Raw genomic sequence first — 18,060 nt, 5'->3', positions numbered from 1 at the left:
CCTTCCAATAGGTGTAAGAGATGGTTACCATATTTTAATATACTTATCAGCAGTTGAGCTGAATTTCACTTTTGACTTAATTCAAAACCACCAGGACAAGTCATGTCTGTGTGCCTGTTTTCTCTCTGGAGGATCTGTGGTCATTGGCGTTGACTTCAAAGGCTCCAGCCAGGTCCTTTACACTGCTGGCTGCACGAGGTTTATCTACGATGTCTCTTATGTTCTTCACCTTTCGTGGGTTGGTGTTGAGACTCTTAGATCTGAGCGGAGGGTACATCCTGTCCTGTGCCACATACAAGTGATCGGAGTCTGTCTGCTCCTCCCTCTTCACGTCTCCTTCCTCTGTGTTCGTGCTGTTATCTGCTGACTCATTCATGTCTCGCTTCCTCTCATCGTTCTCGTCTTTATGCATCTCTGTTTTTATCCTCATTTCCCCTCTAGAAGCTTGTTCTCCATCCTCTATCTGTTTTAATTTATCTGAAGGTGAAGGGCTGAAAGGGAAGGGATGAACTTTGTAATCAAAGTGTGGGGGCCAGCGACCTAAAGTTGGAGATCTGCTTGTTTGATCCTGTTGGCCATGGGGCTCTGAAGCCCATGTATTTCTCTGACTGCCCAATTTTGTCTGTGCCTTGGAAGCATACAGAGTGCCGCTTTGGGATCTGTTCTCGTAACAAAGCGAGTTATTTTGTGCTTCAGTGTACTGTCTTAGGGACTGTGCTCTCTCCAGAGGATGAGAGCCTACCGCGTCCAACTTCATCCACTTTACCATTTCAGTCTGGATTAGTGCTGCATCTGACAAAGCCTGAGGGTCGTTCAGAAGCTGAGAATTCAGGCCTCCATTCTGCGACTCACAGGGCGAGATAAGAATGTCCACACAAGAGCTTGAGCGGGCTCTCTGCTGAAGAGGGACCACGTCCAGCGTAGGACCGTAAAAAGAAACTTGCTCATTGTTAGCAATACTGCCACGGCTGTCTGAAGCCGTTTGCCCCTTCCTCTCTGCTGACGTCTCCTCAACTGTCACACGGTTTTCTGCCTCTATGTGCCAACGATACAAACTGTAGCCATCAGCACTGTTAATGCTGCTTTGGCGATGCAGGCCGGACTTGTCGTACAACAGCGAGCTCCCAGATCGAGTGCGGGACAGTTCGCAGCATTCGATCCCAGCCAGACGTTCTAGTGCATGCATCATTCGACCAGAGAACTCTTCCAGTTGAGCCAAGCGCAGTTCCACTGTCTGAAGAGAGGCTTTCATGGAGTGTTCCCGTTCATTCACTTCTTCTAGACGCATTGACATGTTTTCAACCCTGTGACAGACAGTCAATGGAATAAACCAGTTGTTATGAACCCAATAATAACTCAACAGGCACTTTTTGGTTTTCACACAGTACCTCTGGGAAGTGATCCGGATTCTCTCGTCATTGGAGGATTGAGCCTCGTCTTCTTTCTCTCTGAAGTATTCTTCAACACACTGCTCTTCAAACTCATAGAGACTCTTCAGTTCCTCAGGACTAAGAGTCAGCTCTGGAAAAATGCAGATAGAAGTTATTATGTCAAAAATAAATAATGCAGGTAATATTGTTTTATAGTATTAGCCATTTTTTAACATGAGACCTGTTACATTTGAAATGCACGATTAGCTTTAGCCATGTTGCTACTCTTCACACATCAGTACCAAAGTGCAGTTAAAAATGTGATGTGACTTGCTGGAAATGAGTCATAAGTCATAAGAAAATCTCGAAGCGTTCTTGTAATGCCGTCCCATTTCTTCTCCTGCAGAATCCCGGCCACAACGGGATTTAAAGTAGCATTTTGTTTACAGAAAGGCTTTGTGTGTGAAATCATATATCAAAGGCATAGCTCATCTAAAAATGAAGACGCTGTCCTCATTTATTCACCCTCATGTCATTTAAAACCTTTCTTCAATAAAACACAAAATATATTTGGAAAAATGTCTCAGTGGTTTTGTGTTTCTACAATAGCAGTCAATGGGGGCCAACGTTCTATAACTAGCATTCTTCAAAATATCTTATTTTCTGTGTTCTGCAAAAGAAAGTTAGTCATACAGGTTTGAAATTTCAGGAGGGTGAGGAAATGGTTACAGAATTTTCATTTTTTGGTGAACTATCCCTTTAATTTAAGCAACTATAAACAGCAATAACTAATATTAACTCAGCCCACGGTCTCTCTCATCTATCTCTCCTTCTCGTTTCTTCCTGCAGCAACAGCAAAGGCGTTTCAACACTATGTATATGTGGCTGAAGATGATGAGCGGAGGTGGCAGCACTGGCCGGTCGTGGAACGTCATGATCAGCTGGTAGCGCTGAAACTTCCACACTTGATTGGAGATGGATTTCACTTCGAAGAACGTGTTACTGTTAAAGGAAATGTCATTTGAGTTGTGTTATTATTACACTGCCAATCAGAGTAGGCACTTATTGTATTATCATGGACTCACTTAAAGACAGCGATAAGCAAGTTCACCAGTAGGATGTTGGCTACCAATAGGTAGCAGGCCATGATGGCAGGAGTGAGCCATGCCCCGGGTATACATGGTGGAAGCTTTTTCCCATCTTCGTCATACATGTTATCACCACAGGGTGCTTATAACACAACCAGGGTGAGTTTCTTATTGTATGGTTATAATGCAATATAATGTATAACCTTTGAAGAATTTTATACTCACGATTAATCTCCATTGCATAGACTTGAAAGTAAAAAGAAAGAGTAAAAGTTTATTTATTTCATTTTTTGACAAGTCATTTTATAGTGTAAATAGTACATTTAAAATAGTGGCACTTTAAGGTCTTGTAAAATTCCATTAAATAGATAAGTAAAAATGAATAAGAAAACTCCATGGCAGTCGCAAACCAAGCATGTTCATGTACAAGATTCATATTTTATTTTTATATCTTGTGTTCTGAAACTAACCTAAGTGCTACATTTCGATAATGACAAAGGCTTCAAACTAATGTCACAAGGGCGGGTAAAGACCAGCACTGTCATAATGATGTGAAAATGAGATGAAAAATAAATGATGAACTTCAACACAGAAGGTGGAATGGAGATGTGATGGATCATCCACACATGAATCAGGAAACAGAATCTTACTATAAATTCTAGTCTTACGGTCTATCGAGTCAGCAAACACTTCTCCATAGATCATCCAGTAGGGCATGTAGAAGATGTTCCTCGCCAGTCGCCACGTCGGCTCCTCGTCAGGGTGTAGGATGGCCTGGCGTGCCACTCCAAAACTCATAAGGACCACCAGCATTATCACCACAAAGTACAGCATGTCAATCATCTGCACACACACAAATTAAATAATATTTATTTAGTTTGATATTGAGCATAACAAAGTATGTGAGGCAATAAACTGTTATTCTTTGAGTTCTCACCATTTTCCCAATCATCATGACATATGGTCCCAAATACTTGTTAACTCCAAAGATGTCAAGGACACGAATATACCAGAAGATAATGTCTACACAGTAGATGACCCTTCCGTAGCCCATGTAAGGCTCATTCTGTAAGCGCAGCAACAGACCCATAAGGAACGTGGCGATGGCCGCCAGGTCAGTGATGTTCCAGTACTCTTCTAGCCATACATTTATTTTCTGTTTCAGCTTTCCAGGCTCTGACATCAGGATCTATACACAAACACATGTATAAAACAATTTCTAATGCAAGAAAAAATCTGTCAGATCACATTTGTGCACCTAACCTGTCTAACTTTCTCCAGCCCAAGAGTGATGATGTAGGAGATGACAATCCATTCCTGTAAGGATGGCCACCTCTCCATTTTTACCAGGATGATGTAATTATACAACATCAGGTATACCAGGTAAGCCGTCTGAGCATACATAAATGTTCTTTTGTCATTTGGGATACATCATTTAGATTTTTATGTGTGTTTCTTTTAATGTTGCATACCGTATTAAACCAGAATTTGGTATATGGAGCATTGAAGAAATAATAAATCTTCTTTCCAACAGGAACACGTTTTTGGTTTTTACTGTCTTCCTCGTCACCTTTCTTAGAAGTCGCATCTACACTAATAGTGCCATCCTAAACACAAACATCCATCCAGGCAGTTTTCACCTTATACTGATCCATGTAAACTATACTTTAATATATGTGTAATTCTTTACCTTGTTAGTTTTATCATCCTCCTTGTCTTTTATCTCTTCTTTGTCTTTGGTGTTCTGATAAGACATATTATCTCCAGTCCTGAAGTCCAGGAGAAGGATGGCTGGAGGAAAAATGATTCCAAGGATCACCTGTGGATTATATGGTAAAATGAAAGCATTGATAAATGTTTTTAAACTCAATGCATTATGACAAATGAATGTAGTGTAGAATTTATTCCAGACCTTGAGTCCATTGCTCTTCCCCACCCGTAGACATCCCATCCACATGTCGGTGAGAAGCATCTGGCTGCAGGTGTGAGCTATGAAGTCTCTGTGTTTGGCAGCCACGGCCAGTTTGAGACAGGTGGAGTTACTCCAGTTCTTCAGCTCATAGGTCAACAGCTTCATGGCCACCTGTTCGTCGTGCTTGTATGACTGATCTAGCAGTTCGTAGGCTAACTGACCAAATTCCCTGAGTGGAGTGAGAGAGAAACTGTATCGCACAATAACAACAAGAAGTTAAAGTTGAAATTCTTTAAATTGCTTACTTTGAATTGTTGTCCAAATCCTGAGAAATGTCGTCCACTAGTTCACTTCGGGAAGATTCATGCGCCATGGCTTTATAGAGTTTACATGCCACCAGAGCTTTAGCCATGGCCTCCTCTCCCCTCTGCCAGAGGAACAGAGCCATCTTCTGACGCTTCATGAGCACAGCCCAGACCATCAGCTCATGAAAGGGATACTGAAACCTACTGACCTCTGGATCATCTACATCAATGTCAACTTCTTCTTCCTTCTTTTTCTTCTTCTTTTTGCCTTTGGGCATTTGGTCATCGTCCTGCGTAAAAAAATAAGATCGCATGTCAGTTTAAATAATATGTTGTTTTTAATAGTAGAAAGAAAAGCTATTTGTGCTGACATTTCTTACCTCCATACCCAGAAGTTTGAGAGCTTTTGGCTATAAGATAACATTGGATGGAGAGTCAGACATTTAGAATTTTTATATCCTTTAAGAACTATCAAAGATAAAGAAGTGAACAGAATACAAAGCAGCTAAAATTCTTATAAAGAAGCCATAAAGAGCACACTGCAAAAAATGATTTTCTTGCTTAGACTTTTTTCTTGATTTCAAGTAAAAATGACTAAACATTCTTGAATCAAGAAGAATTTTCTTGATGAGCCTACTGACCTAAGAAAATAAGTCTTCTTTTTAGTAAAAATATATGAAATTTCAGTGAATGTTTGATTAAAACAAGCAAAAAAATCCGCCAATGGGGTAAGAAAAATAATCTTGAATTGAGTGACTAAGAAAAATGCCAACCTTAATTCAAGATTATTTTTCTTACCCCATTGGCAGATTTTTTTGCTTTTTTTAAGCAAACATTCACTGAAATTTCATATTTTTTCCCCAAAACAAGACTTATTTTCTTAGGTCATTTTGCTCATCGAGAAAATGTATCTTGATTTAAGAATTTGTAGACATTTTAACTGGAAAACAAGAAAAAAATACTAAATTAGAAAGTCATTTTTTGCAGTGCACTTTTTTAAAAGTGGAAATGGAAAAATGACATTTTACAAATTATTTTGCATTTTTCTAATTTTGGTTCAAATAAAATCAAAAATATTTTGCTCTGATGCTATTAATCGTTGTTTCATATTCTAGGTAAATGTAGGATATTGTAATAGGTTTTGTATAACGGGGCTGGGACTCACTCTTTTCAGTCCATAGAGGTTATTATAGAGTGTTCTGAAGCATTTTCTTGTATAGTTACAGCGATATGCTCCTCCCATCAGGTACTCTAGAACCAAACCAATGTCAATCAGAGTGATCTGGTAATCTGGTGGTAGGTTTCCCTGAAAAAAGTGATGAGATTATGCTGTTTGTGTAAGGTCAGCAAAGAGAATATATTTGAGGATTAGCTTGATCTGTATTGACCTTACAATTACACATACTCAGAACACATACAGCTATTAACATTTTGTATTAGTTATGAAAATGTCAAATACAAAATCATAGTCCAAATTAAAATATATTACCTTCTTCACATCTCTGACCAGAAAATATAGTGTGTTGATCGGTCCTAACCTCTGAATGACAAAAATAATTTTATGAAACCGTGTTCAGAAGTGTAAGCTTTACCAAAACATATGCAGGCAGGATAAGTGCTTTTCTAAACAACAGATTATATGATAATGGAAGGCTGAACGCACAAGGCCATAATGCCTGGAATGAGTGGATTGGAATTTACTGAAAGCTTTAATAGCTGGGCTTGCATGTGTATCATTAGGCAATGTATGGTACAGCAAATAGAAAACTACAAACGGCACAGTTAAACAGTGAGGACATGTGATGCTCTTATGTTTCATTGAATTAGTGTTTGTGAGCTGACTGTGTTATAGAGCTCCTCCAGCCGTGGGATTGTGAGGAAATGGTGAATGTTGACTCCATTTTCAATGAGCAGCTTGACAAAATCCACTCTGTCAAGCATGAGCGCATCCACCATGGCTTGCTCCAGAGAATTTACCTATTTCGCACATCAGCACACGCACACATATGCAACAAATTAAACCACATACTGACTTGTGTTCAGTTATATGGACAACAGTGAGAAAGACTTCTGAAAACACAAGGAGAAGATCTAACCCAGTTAAGCAGCTCCAGTTTTCTAGGGTCTGTCTCTTCAGAGGTTCAAGTTTAGCTTTGGCACCCTTGCCCTTCTTGCCCCTGGCAGGTTTGCCTTTGCTGGCACGAGTGGTGGTTGGGCTCTTTGGTTTGTCCTGATGGCTTATGGATGCTGTCGGCAGGGACCCAGCAGGCTGACAATATAGAAAACTAAATTAATAAACTGAAAAGGGCAAACTTACTGCATTCGAAACAAACTCATTTTATTTTTACTATATCTTTGCGTCTATATCTTTGTATAAAAAGAAAAGAAAAACTATAGACAATCTTTGTGTTCTGGGCCCTTGTTAGCCAACTGTATATGCCGCCACCTACAGGCCAGTGTTGTCCATGGACAAAGATCTGACTGCGAGCAATATCCACCCTATTCCAGGCTAAAGCCAAACTCAGCTGGTCAGGGGCTGAGGCATTTGTGCCTAATAAAGCCAAATCAAAAACTTATATTAATGCTAAAACAAAACAGTAACATAATTATACAATTTTAAGAAAATGTTTATATTTTCTAACTGTGGTAGCCTACCTTTCAGTAGAGCAGTTAAGATGGCCATTTCAATATCCTGCTGACCCTCAGAGGCTGTGCGGAACACTGTGATCTGTGACAGCACAAAGATAACAACCGTGTGGACTGCATAGAATAATAGAGCTATTAGACTGTATACAGTATGTGCAGTATATTAAGAATTCCGCAACCAGGGGGTTGGGGCCCACTGGGGGTCCTCAAAATGAAGATAAATAGAGCAAAATAAGCTAAAACAACTAAAATCATAGCTCTATAGCTCTACCAAGCTGCAGAATATTTTATTGTGTAGTAACTGAGCTTGCAAGAGAGAGTTGGTGCATTGAACAACATATGCACAAATGGCTTATGGAATGAGTGATGCAGTACATGTTACATAAATACATAAAATAAAGAATTCCCGTACAGGGTTTAAGCATATTTCCAATTTACACTGACATATCTTAAAATATATCAAAATGCGATCATTTTGTCTCAAGATGCACACACTAATGTTTTTTATAAAGTGTGTTTTTAAAATCAACTTAAATATCCTAATTGGCCTAGTCCCTTTTTTAAGATCCCTGTCCGGTAAACTACCTTGATAGTAATAGACTAGTTTTAATCTATTATGTACATAGATGTGTAGTTTATCGTATCATGTATTTTTGCCAGTTATTGCCAGTGGCAGAAAATTAAAATAAAATGTGTAAACATTCATTTTTAAAAATGATAAATAATTATATTAAAGAGCATATTTATGCAACAGGGATCTTTGGGATCTGTGTGGGATCTTTCTTTTCTTAAGAGCAACTAAGTTTCATTAAAATGTGTCATAATAATCAAAATTGCACAAGCCTACACGTGTACTTTTTGCAAAAAAACATTTAACTTTTTAATGTTTAACAATTGTTCAATTTTGGCATACATTGCAAGTTGGCTGTAAATACAATAGAAGGTTCCAGGCATAATTTTTGTTGCTGAGATTCCACAGCAATCTTTTGAACTATAAATAACCACCTTTACGAATGACAAAAGAGATGGAATTTAAATTGGAAATTTGCACCTTTTGTGAAATGACACATGGACACATGGACACATGGTAATGCATGATATGAACAAAACAAATGAGACCAAATGAAGGATAATGATCTTTATTTTCAGACATTTAAAAACATTGCATAATCCAACAAAGATATTTGTAACATGTAATGCCATGTTATGATGTGTTATGGTACAGCAAAAGATATGACACAAAGTTGTCTTTATTGTGTTTTTTATTATATACTCACTAGTTCTCTTTTCTTCATGCACTCCATCACCATTAGATAAATCTGCTGTGCCTGATTGCGGTTGTAGTTAAATGTCTTCTGTATGGTTACTAGAAGCTGATCTCTAACACTGTCATTAACCAGTCTGCACCAAAACACAAGAAAAGTGTTCAGAACCTATTTACTGTAACTGTTAACTATTCTTAAAGGAGTAGTTCACAAAATTTGTCTTCATTGACTTTCCATAGTAATTTTTATTCCTACCATGGAAAGTCAATGGGGAAAAATTTAAGGTGAGCTTCTCCTATAACTACATATTTTACATTTAAGCATACATCTGGCATACACTTTTATCCAAAATGATTTATGAGCTACAGGTCTTCATTTCTTAAACTGATTTATCAATAATCACTGAATCATCATCAATTTTTTTCTTACCCATCCTCCTCGGAATACTTGTGAGCGAATGAAATGATATCTGACGCTCGACCACTACCGTCACACACCACCACAGGGATGGGAGGATCCTCACGCAGACTCTCCAGCACAATGGAGATTACATTGGGACCCCCCTCAAGAATCAGACACACCAAAGGGACCCCCTGACCCAGACCTATACAAACACACACATAAACTGTAGATTTTAGTACAAACATGGCTGAACACTAAAAGATGCTTTTGGGCACGATTCAAATTGTTGTTCTGACTGCAGGATAAGTTGACGGCTGGACCCCCCTTTGCTGTCCCTGCCTCATCTGGAACTCCAGGCATAGGATGACAAAGGGAAACCCAGGAGGTCACTGATAGGTCTTTCCATAACCAGTCCAACGAAAAGATGATTTAACCACAAATCACTATCATGTTGTAAAAGTTTGACTCACGTGTGTTGATCTTCTGCAGGGAGATGTGTTTCTCCAGCTGCCTGCGTAGACGGACCTCAGCGCCATACTTTCCGTGAGTGCCATTGTCAGCCAGAATGAAGTGGGAGTGGCTGCTGTTAAGCACAGACAGTTTGCTGAGGGGGTTGGACATGGTTTGGTACGGTCGAGTCACCTGGTCAAACCATAAACACAGAGCGCTAATTCATCACTAAGAAATCTTTACAGATACAAATCTGTTCCTCTGAAAATGCAACTAGGCCTTACATCTCGTCCAATCAGATCCTCTTTATTTTCCACTATGCCCCAGGGTGCTATTCCAATGGCACACACCTTCCCACGAGACTTGGAGGAGTGATCTTTCAGTGCATCTCCTACATGGCGAATCACTCCTTTTGTAATGTGACGAGAAGGAATAAGCGATAAACACATTTCTGTGTCATGTGGTGAAGTCATACGAATTCATTGCTCAATATCAAAACCACATGATCCTGCATCAGGAGACTGATGACTAGATTAATCCAGCCAACACCTACAACACCACATCCTATTTGACTGCTTCTGTAATGTAATAGTTTCTTTTAGTTGATCACCTACCTGTGTTAACTCCCCCAGTGAAGATCCAGGCCCCAGTGGTGACGGCTGCTTTTATCAGACCCTTTCCAAACACCTGCTTGAGTTTGGGTTGCAGGTCAAAGTTCTGCAGACCACCATGCACAGAGATGAGCAGGGTGGGAAGCTCAAGTTGCCACTCTTTCACCATCAGATGGAGAAGATGATCAGGTTTGCTATCATAGGACACACGGATATACTGATGAAGAGAAATGAAGAGAGGAGAATAAGACAAATGTAAGGGCATCCAGGTACAGGACAATGTTAGGGACTGTTGTTAGTGTTGTTGTAAACAATGATAGCGTAGAACAATGAGAGCTACCATGGCCTTGTTGACATGACCTCCTCCCTGGAATTCGATGATGCCATATGCGTCAGTGGGAGCAACTTGTGTGTGTTTAGCAACAGACCATTTCTCTTGGAAAGGCTCATTCTGCACCCCCTGAACTTCATCTGCACTCTTATTGGAAAAACCAGGAGGAATAGCCACGTGTTGGTTCACCAGCTGACCACAACAGCACCTACAACAGTTAAATTAATTAAAATCCTTTGGTGTAAAATATGTTTGTAACCACTGTGGCTCATAAGGCAAAATTTTAACGGGTGCTAAATAAATTATAACTTATTAAACGTGCAGCATTAATACAATATTGATAACCATGGTCTGTAAAGTAACGATAAAAAGAAACAATATAACAAATATCACTGACTTGTTAGGCTCTTTACTGGGGAATATATGAATGCACTCCCTTTTAAAAAATTTCCTTTCAATCCATGCCCTCTGCGCCTGTAAGACATAAAACAAGTGGACTGTTACTATAAGCATTTAAACTTCAGTTTAAATTTGACAAGCTTGTTTGCTAATTATATCAATCTTCACTTGCCAGACATTTAAGACTAAATGTTTCCTAAATCTTTGTTTAAAATTTCTGTTTGTTTTTTTCGAAAAACAACAAATCTATCCTGCAGTTTATCTGTTTATTGAAATAATTATTATAATGCCTGACACTAGAACGCAAAATAAAAAAACATCATAATTGTAAAGGCTACTTCACACACTGTATATATACAGTATGTGTGCATGTGTGTTTGTTGGGTGTTAATAACCTGTAAAGCACTCAGGATAAATTCAGTCAAGTTAGATAAGGACATTAAAGTTAATGAATCCCATCATAATATTATCAGAACCCTCTGACTAAACCAATGTATAGTCAAACATACACACTTTTATACAAAACCACCGTTGTATACATTTTTGCATTTGTTAAAAAAAGGCATTTGAAACAAACAGTATACAAATTCATGACAATCTACAGAAAATGAAACCAAAGCTTTCTGCCTGTATAACCCAATTATGAGAGTGTTTCCCTGATGTTGCAACATTCTATTAATAAACATCTGAGGAATTTACCATCTAACATCATAATTTAAGATGATTTGATTTGGCAAATGATGTACTTACCCCGACAACATCTGCTGAAGAGAGAGAGAGACAGCACAATCCTACACAATGTCAAACTTGTTGTGAAGTCAACTCTTTCCCTATCTGTGGGCTTCATTTATGGAGAGTTGGTCTTTAAGATGAATTAGATCACATGTGCTGGACCTCAGGCTCAAGTCTCATGACCACTGCTGAAGATAATCCTGGTGGAACCTCATGACCAATTCAATGGAATGTCACCAAACTTCAATCCACTCTGAGAAGAGAGGCCTGACCTCTCATCTAACAAGATAATCCCTCCCATGCCCCCACACCTTTCCTTAATGCTATTTGTTGAGAAAGACGAAAGGTTATATAAAATATGAAAATTCCTCAAATGCTTACTAAAGAAAAAATCCAATGACTTTTGCCAGTAACATTGTGCAACATACAATGTATATTTAAAACTGCAAGAGAGTTACTATCTTTTTCAGAAGGGTGAACTATAAAGCAATCTAATATGTAGCATCACCATATTAAACTCAGATGGGAATCAAATTAAGCAAAAGCTTTCTCATTCACAAAGGGCAGTATTGCTGAAACATAATCTGGCTCTGTCCCAAGTACATGTGAGATTTGCATTCAGACATCTGTCGACAGCTTTTGACATCTTTGGATTTGGGCATTTTAGAGCTTAATTTCTCCCAAATCCTAAAAGGTTTAGTAATAGAAACACAATTTTCACATATTTAAAAAATGTGTTACAAAATGTTGTAATACAGAAATAAACTGCATTGTTTTTACTTTTAGTATCTATTGTTTTATATAGACAACAAATAGTCTTTCAGGCCAACAGATTCTAAATAAAGTAATTGAGTAAAATAAAAATGAAATGTCTTACCAAGAGAATTGATAGTGAAAATATGACAGACAGTCTTTAAGAACATGAACCAAAATGTTACTTTCCTTGTGGTATCTATATACACCACAGCAAAAACAGAAACATTGCCCTGCGAAACATAAATTACATAAGTGTGGTCCACAGTCTTCACAAAAGCTGCCTTGGCTAAAAAAGGGAAAACCAGAAAGATCTATAGTACATATAAAGCTGCATAATTAAAAACTCTACAAAAGCTTTCACATTACTGCACGTATACCCCGTGAGCAACATTAAGGGGCTCTGTGAAAAGCTCAACTCAGATTATTCTCTTAGCAAATCAACCAGATTTTTTCTGTCAGAACAAAGAATTACTTGTGAAGAGAATACAATGCAACTCAAATAGGTACCATGAGCAAAGAAAAATGTTTTAAATTAACAGTAACTAAACCTTTTTTCCATAGATGTTGTTTTATGATTATTTAATTGCAGATGATGACATATACTCAAATTTGTCTTTGTTTCGATAAGGAAAAAACACAAAGTGGTGTTTGTCACAACAGTTTTGTAATATTTGTCATCCATAAGGTACATCGCATCAAGCTGATTTCAAACAATTTTGGCTTCATTGTAAGCCCACTAAGTGTGTCTTTGTCCACTTGTGGTCCTCATTTCATAGAACCCTGCATTAATCACGCAAGATTAAGAATTATAGATTGAATGTGGGGTTTAATTCACCTTGGTCATGCTCTTAACTCTGCCATTACCAGAGATTACAGGACAATGCAGATGTCAGGTTCAGTACGCATATGTGCATGTGTGAGCGAGTGCACTTTTACATGCGAGTGCGCTTTTATATATGAGGACCACCTTGGAAATTAATGCAATCACTTGGTGAGTTTTCACATGTCAGTCTGAACTATTCACAAACGTCACCCAGTCTGTGAAAACCTAGCTTATGTCATTTTTTTGTGATTTATAGATTTCAATATAAAATCATTATGTATAATTTAAAGAACACACTGTGAAATCATAATATTGACTAAGTAAGGCCATGTCAAATATTGAAAGCACAATTAAATTAATGTTGGAATGAAACTTTAATGCTTGTTTTCTCATAAAAAGTTTGGGAGACTTTTGCCTGTTTTTCACAGACAGGTCACAAAATTAAAAGATAATTGATAAGATAATTGACAAAAACCCATATTGTTATTAGGATTTTACACACCAATTGGGATCTAAAGTTTCTACCAGAATGTTTAAATTGAAAGCATTATGGTTTATATTTCAATATCAGTGATATCTTACACCAAGCATTGAAATCCCCCAAAATGTAAGACATAAATACAATGTCACTTACCTTCCTAAACAAAATAAATTCAATACACACATATTTTTCCACTTAAAGTTAACCTATTCTGTATAAATTGTAATGGTTGGAGTTTTGGGTGATCAAAATATAGATCTCTTACCTTCTGAGATCCAGAGGAGGTGCGTTTGATTGATGCACGCTTAAAGGAACCCTCTTTGACTCGTCTTCCCCCAAATCCCCTATTCTCCATGATAACACAGACTCCTTTCCCCTCTCTGGCCAGACACTCACTTTGTTATGACGTTCTAATGTTCATCACCAGCCTTACACTTCCTCAACAATTCACTGAAAAAAGATACTAAACATACTGACAGGAGAGAATTCCTTCAAGTCCCCTTTCAGCAACCCAAAGTCAGACCAATAAACAGACACTGAGATGTGCAAAGAGAATGACGCTGTGTGTAATCAGGATTAATGCACTCGCCCTATGAGGGATGCACTTTAATGCAGGAGATTTCATAAATGGTGATTGAAGGTAAATCTACTTTGGGTAAAACTCAAACCATAAATGGCTCCAAGGTTAAATATAGTACAGATATATAGCATAGCTATGCATACATTGTATAGTTATGTATAGCTAGGCTATGATTTGGTGAGCGTTAAGAAAGAGAGAAAAAGGACTAGTTGGTGCTGAAAAATATGTAAAATACAAAACTAAAATATTGCAAGCATGTCAAATCCAGGGGATGGAATCAGTTCAGCAGATTATATAACATAACCTAAATGTTTTTATCTATTCTTACAGTTGAGCGGCAATATTATCGAATTTTGCAATCCTGACAACGATTTAATTTCAGTGGAATAATCTACACAACGATTTTAACATCAATCTTGTATGTTATTTTACACAGTTCAGTTAGTTAATCCTTATTTGGTGTTTTTAACACATTCGAGGTTATGTCAACAACAATCAGGAGTTTGAAAACACTAAACATCCCACACTGCACTCTATGCAGAACCCTGGAGTCAGTAAACCATCAGTTGAAAGCAAGAGAAATTTGCCACCTTTAAAACAAGTTTATTAGAGAATAAGCTAAATTGTAACAAACTGAAAAGCATTGGCAATTCTATGAAAAATTATATATATTTATATATAAAAAGAAAAAATCCATGTGACATCCAAGGCCTTGTGTGCTCCATACTTTTGTCAGTCCTCCACTGAGCAGGTTGTTGTATGAAGGCTGGAGAACTGTTTCTTGTAATAAATTATATATACACAGTCCCCTCTGCTGTGCTGTGCCTTGTCTTCAATTCTTTCATCCTTCCCATCAACCAGCAACTCGCTCCGTGGTTCGCTCTCCTCCTTGTTCTCACTCAGTTGCATTAGAACCAGTGTCTATAAAGAAATACAGCATTGGGAAAACAATACATTCCAATTCCACAAAAATGCGGTAATAAGAATACAGTGAATCATTTTTCTGTTTGTCTTACTTTTGCCATCACATGCTACAATTTTTACTTTGTCCACCTTGACCAGGTCAGTCACCTCTCGGAACTCAACATCATTTAAAACGAATGTCCAAACATTATCACAGAATCTGTATGTGTTCAGTGACCCCTGTGGAGAAAAGAACATTGGTGTAATACCTTCTAGGTATGAAATTATTGGATTACATTGTATATATTAGAATTATTAACACAAGTATGAGCACCATATCTCTCTACTGTGACCATTTAATAACATCAAAATATATTAGAACGGCAGGGTCATGAGTCTAAATTCCCAAGAAAACTATATATACATAAAATGTATTCTGAATGTTTTTGAAAGTTAAAAAGCATCGGAAATCAATGTGGATGCACATATTTTAACTATTTATTTATAAATTGTATCTAAAGCTAATTATATATTTCTATCTGCCTACTGAGGATGTGAAATCTGTGCATGAATTGACTTTTCAATCATTTTTGACTCCAGAACTTTTTTAAGCTGCGCAAAAGCCTTGTTTCAGCACAGTAAATGCTTGAAAGATGTGTAGACACTGTTGTCTAGACGGCTTTAGGGATTTATCATGTACGCAGAAACATGACATGGTGTGAGAGATCAAATCATAAAGGAATCCAGAAAAAGTGCTAACACTAGGTCTTAAATAGAATGGTAACTTGACTTACCCTAAAGTTGACCCTGTTACGGACCCGGTTGGCCAAAGCTGTGTTGATAGCTTTATCAAACTGTAGAAGAACTTGGAGGGCTAATTGTGGAGTGATCTGTTGAGTCTGTGGAATGGGGGAAAATAAGTTAATGGTTTTCCCAGCACATACAACACGATTTTATTGGACTTTCGGTGTCTCCATTACATCTTAGAATTACGTTAAAACCATAAAGTCACTCTAATAATTACATCAGGTTAAACATAACTACACGCAATCGCGGATGTTTTCATAACAGTAATGCTTGACACTGTGATTTCTATTATTAGAGAGTTACAATCCAAGCTTCTGCATTAGAAAACCAACGCTTCATTCCCACGAGCAGCAAAAAATGTTTAGGATACATTAATTACTTCATCACAAGGACAGTTTAGACAAATGTTTTTGAATACCCAGACTGTTATTCTGACAACAAGAAGCTCGATTATAAACACAGCTGGTGTAAGAAAACACTCATTAACTAACAAACAAACCACTATCAATACAAACAAAATGCTTTGGCACTAACCGATAACATAATTAACCACTGAACACGGATGTCTGGATGTTAAGCTTTACTGTTTATCACATCGTATGTATTTATCCATCCACCTATCACACATTTCACTGAGCGAGTTAGCAGGTAAGCTAGACTATTTACCAGAGATTCAGTATGCTTACCTGAATAAGTTCATCAAGGCTCTCCTGTAGACTGTTTCCAAGTGTCGTGTTCCTATAAAGCTGATATGCCATAGTGTACTATTCTGTGCGAGAGTGAATGTACTGTTTAAAAGAACCGTTGGATGTTTGGTGATGCTTTGTGATTTGCCCGCTGACTGCGTACTTCCGCTATTTCCAAACTTAGACCTCTTGAGCTACGGTGAAGCGAGAGGGACTTCTTCTTCTTCTTCTTCTTGAGATGATGATTTTTAATGGCGGTTGGGAAACCAAACTTAAATGGCGCATTTCCGCCACCTACTGGACTGGGGTGTGGAGCGCTACACATGAAAGGTGACAACAACAACAAAGAGAGCCTTAATTCTGTTAATCAAATTAGTATCTTTTAAGATTTTTTTTTGTTGTAGATTTTATACTGTTTTGGCACATTATCTAATAGTATATGAATAGATTTATAATAATCCTCAAAACATTAAATGCTTGAGATAACTGAAATCTTTCTCTTAAGCCTCGTACTTTATTAAGACATGTTTACTGTTCTGCCAGACCACATTTGTTACATTTGCCAGTTTCATGTGTCCCAATTCTTAACAAACATTGATTCAATGCCCAATACGTTTCCTTGATATTATGACATCCTTTCTCCTGTTTCCAAATTTCATTCTTTCAACAACTGTTCCCTGGATACCATATAATATCTACCTTTCTATCCATTGTGCACTGATTTCCCCATTTCTAATTTCATATGCAATTGAACATTTGACTTCTGTCTTACTTAATGCGATTTTAATATCTATTTCTGAAAAATTTAGGGCCTGTTTTGCCAAACTATCCACCTCTTCATTTCCTGATACCCTGTATGTGCTGGTATCCAAATAAAAGTTATGTTTTAAAAGGTGATGCTAATTCCAGCTTGTCTTGGTCTAAAAAAGTCTCTGTAATATTTCATAGATCAAATCCTGAGGTTTCGCTTGTTAAACTGTATAGAGCAGATAAAGAATCTGAAAAAAACATTGAACTTCTTCAATTGCTATTAATTCAGATGAGAAAACTGATAGATAATTTGTTGTTCTTTTCAAAAATGTTTACTTTAAACTGAGGAATAAACACAGCTGCAGAAGTATTTCCACAAACTGGATATTTTAAACCCAAAGTTTTATATCTGTACTGTATTGTAATATACATATATACTGCTGTAATGCTATACTATTAAAAAATAATTTCCTTGTTGTTTCTATCCTTATGCAACTGGGTGTCTACTAAAGCCACTGGAAAAAGCCATGGTGGAATGGTAGGCAGAGCCACAGAAGGAGCAATACTTACAACACTTATCCCAATATTTCTTGCTTCCTCAATAATAATTTCTTATCCCCATATTCCCAACAGTCTCTCAGGATGTTTTTAATCAGGTGACTTTCTGACTGTGCTTTTATGTTCATCAAGATTTTCATTCTCAACTTGCTCCTTCTCATTTCTTGTGGCATTACTCCCATCTCTATATGATGTGCTGACACTA

General features: G+C 37.5%; 2 protein-coding genes across 2 annotated transcripts; both read right to left on the bottom strand.

Annotated features, from left to right (window-relative positions):
• Positions 1–100: 100 nt before the first annotated feature.
• On the bottom strand, positions 101–13,926 carry trpm1a (transient receptor potential cation channel, subfamily M, member 1a). Its single transcript, XM_056747442.1, is given in 28 exon segments — positions 101–1,304; positions 1,389–1,521; positions 2,170–2,372; positions 2,456–2,600; positions 2,684–2,704; positions 3,109–3,301; positions 3,396–3,647; positions 3,722–3,850; positions 3,931–4,065; positions 4,149–4,277; positions 4,371–4,599; positions 4,676–4,965; positions 5,056–5,085; positions 5,841–5,981; positions 6,165–6,215; positions 6,518–6,652; positions 6,772–6,812; positions 6,815–6,944; positions 7,126–7,226; positions 7,331–7,403; positions 8,599–8,722; positions 9,016–9,190; positions 9,459–9,630; positions 9,723–9,847; positions 10,053–10,266; positions 10,390–10,588; positions 10,778–10,854; positions 13,837–13,926. Coding segments are annotated over 28 exon segments (4,941 nt in total).
• Positions 13,927–14,721: 795 nt separating this feature from the next.
• On the bottom strand, positions 14,722–16,762 carry gtf2a2 (general transcription factor IIA, 2). Its single transcript, XM_056750912.1, has 4 exons — positions 16,548–16,762; positions 15,849–15,953; positions 15,168–15,294; positions 14,722–15,072 (listed from the first exon to the last, which is right to left on the bottom strand). Exons 1-4 carry the CDS (start codon positions 16,617–16,619, stop codon positions 15,047–15,049), a joined length of 330 nt encoding a protein of 109 aa, XP_056606890.1. The 5' UTR covers positions 16,620–16,762; the 3' UTR covers positions 14,722–15,046.
• Between the last annotated feature and the right edge of the window lie 1,298 nt (positions 16,763–18,060).

The sequence above is a fragment of the Triplophysa dalaica genome, chromosome 1 (genome assembly GCF_015846415.1).
Source record: "Triplophysa dalaica isolate WHDGS20190420 chromosome 1, ASM1584641v1, whole genome shotgun sequence".
Classification (NCBI taxonomy): Eukaryota; Metazoa; Chordata; class Actinopteri; order Cypriniformes; family Nemacheilidae; genus Triplophysa; species Triplophysa dalaica.
The sequence above is the reverse complement of the archived record's forward strand: the minus strand, read 5'-3'. Positions and strand labels throughout refer to the sequence as shown.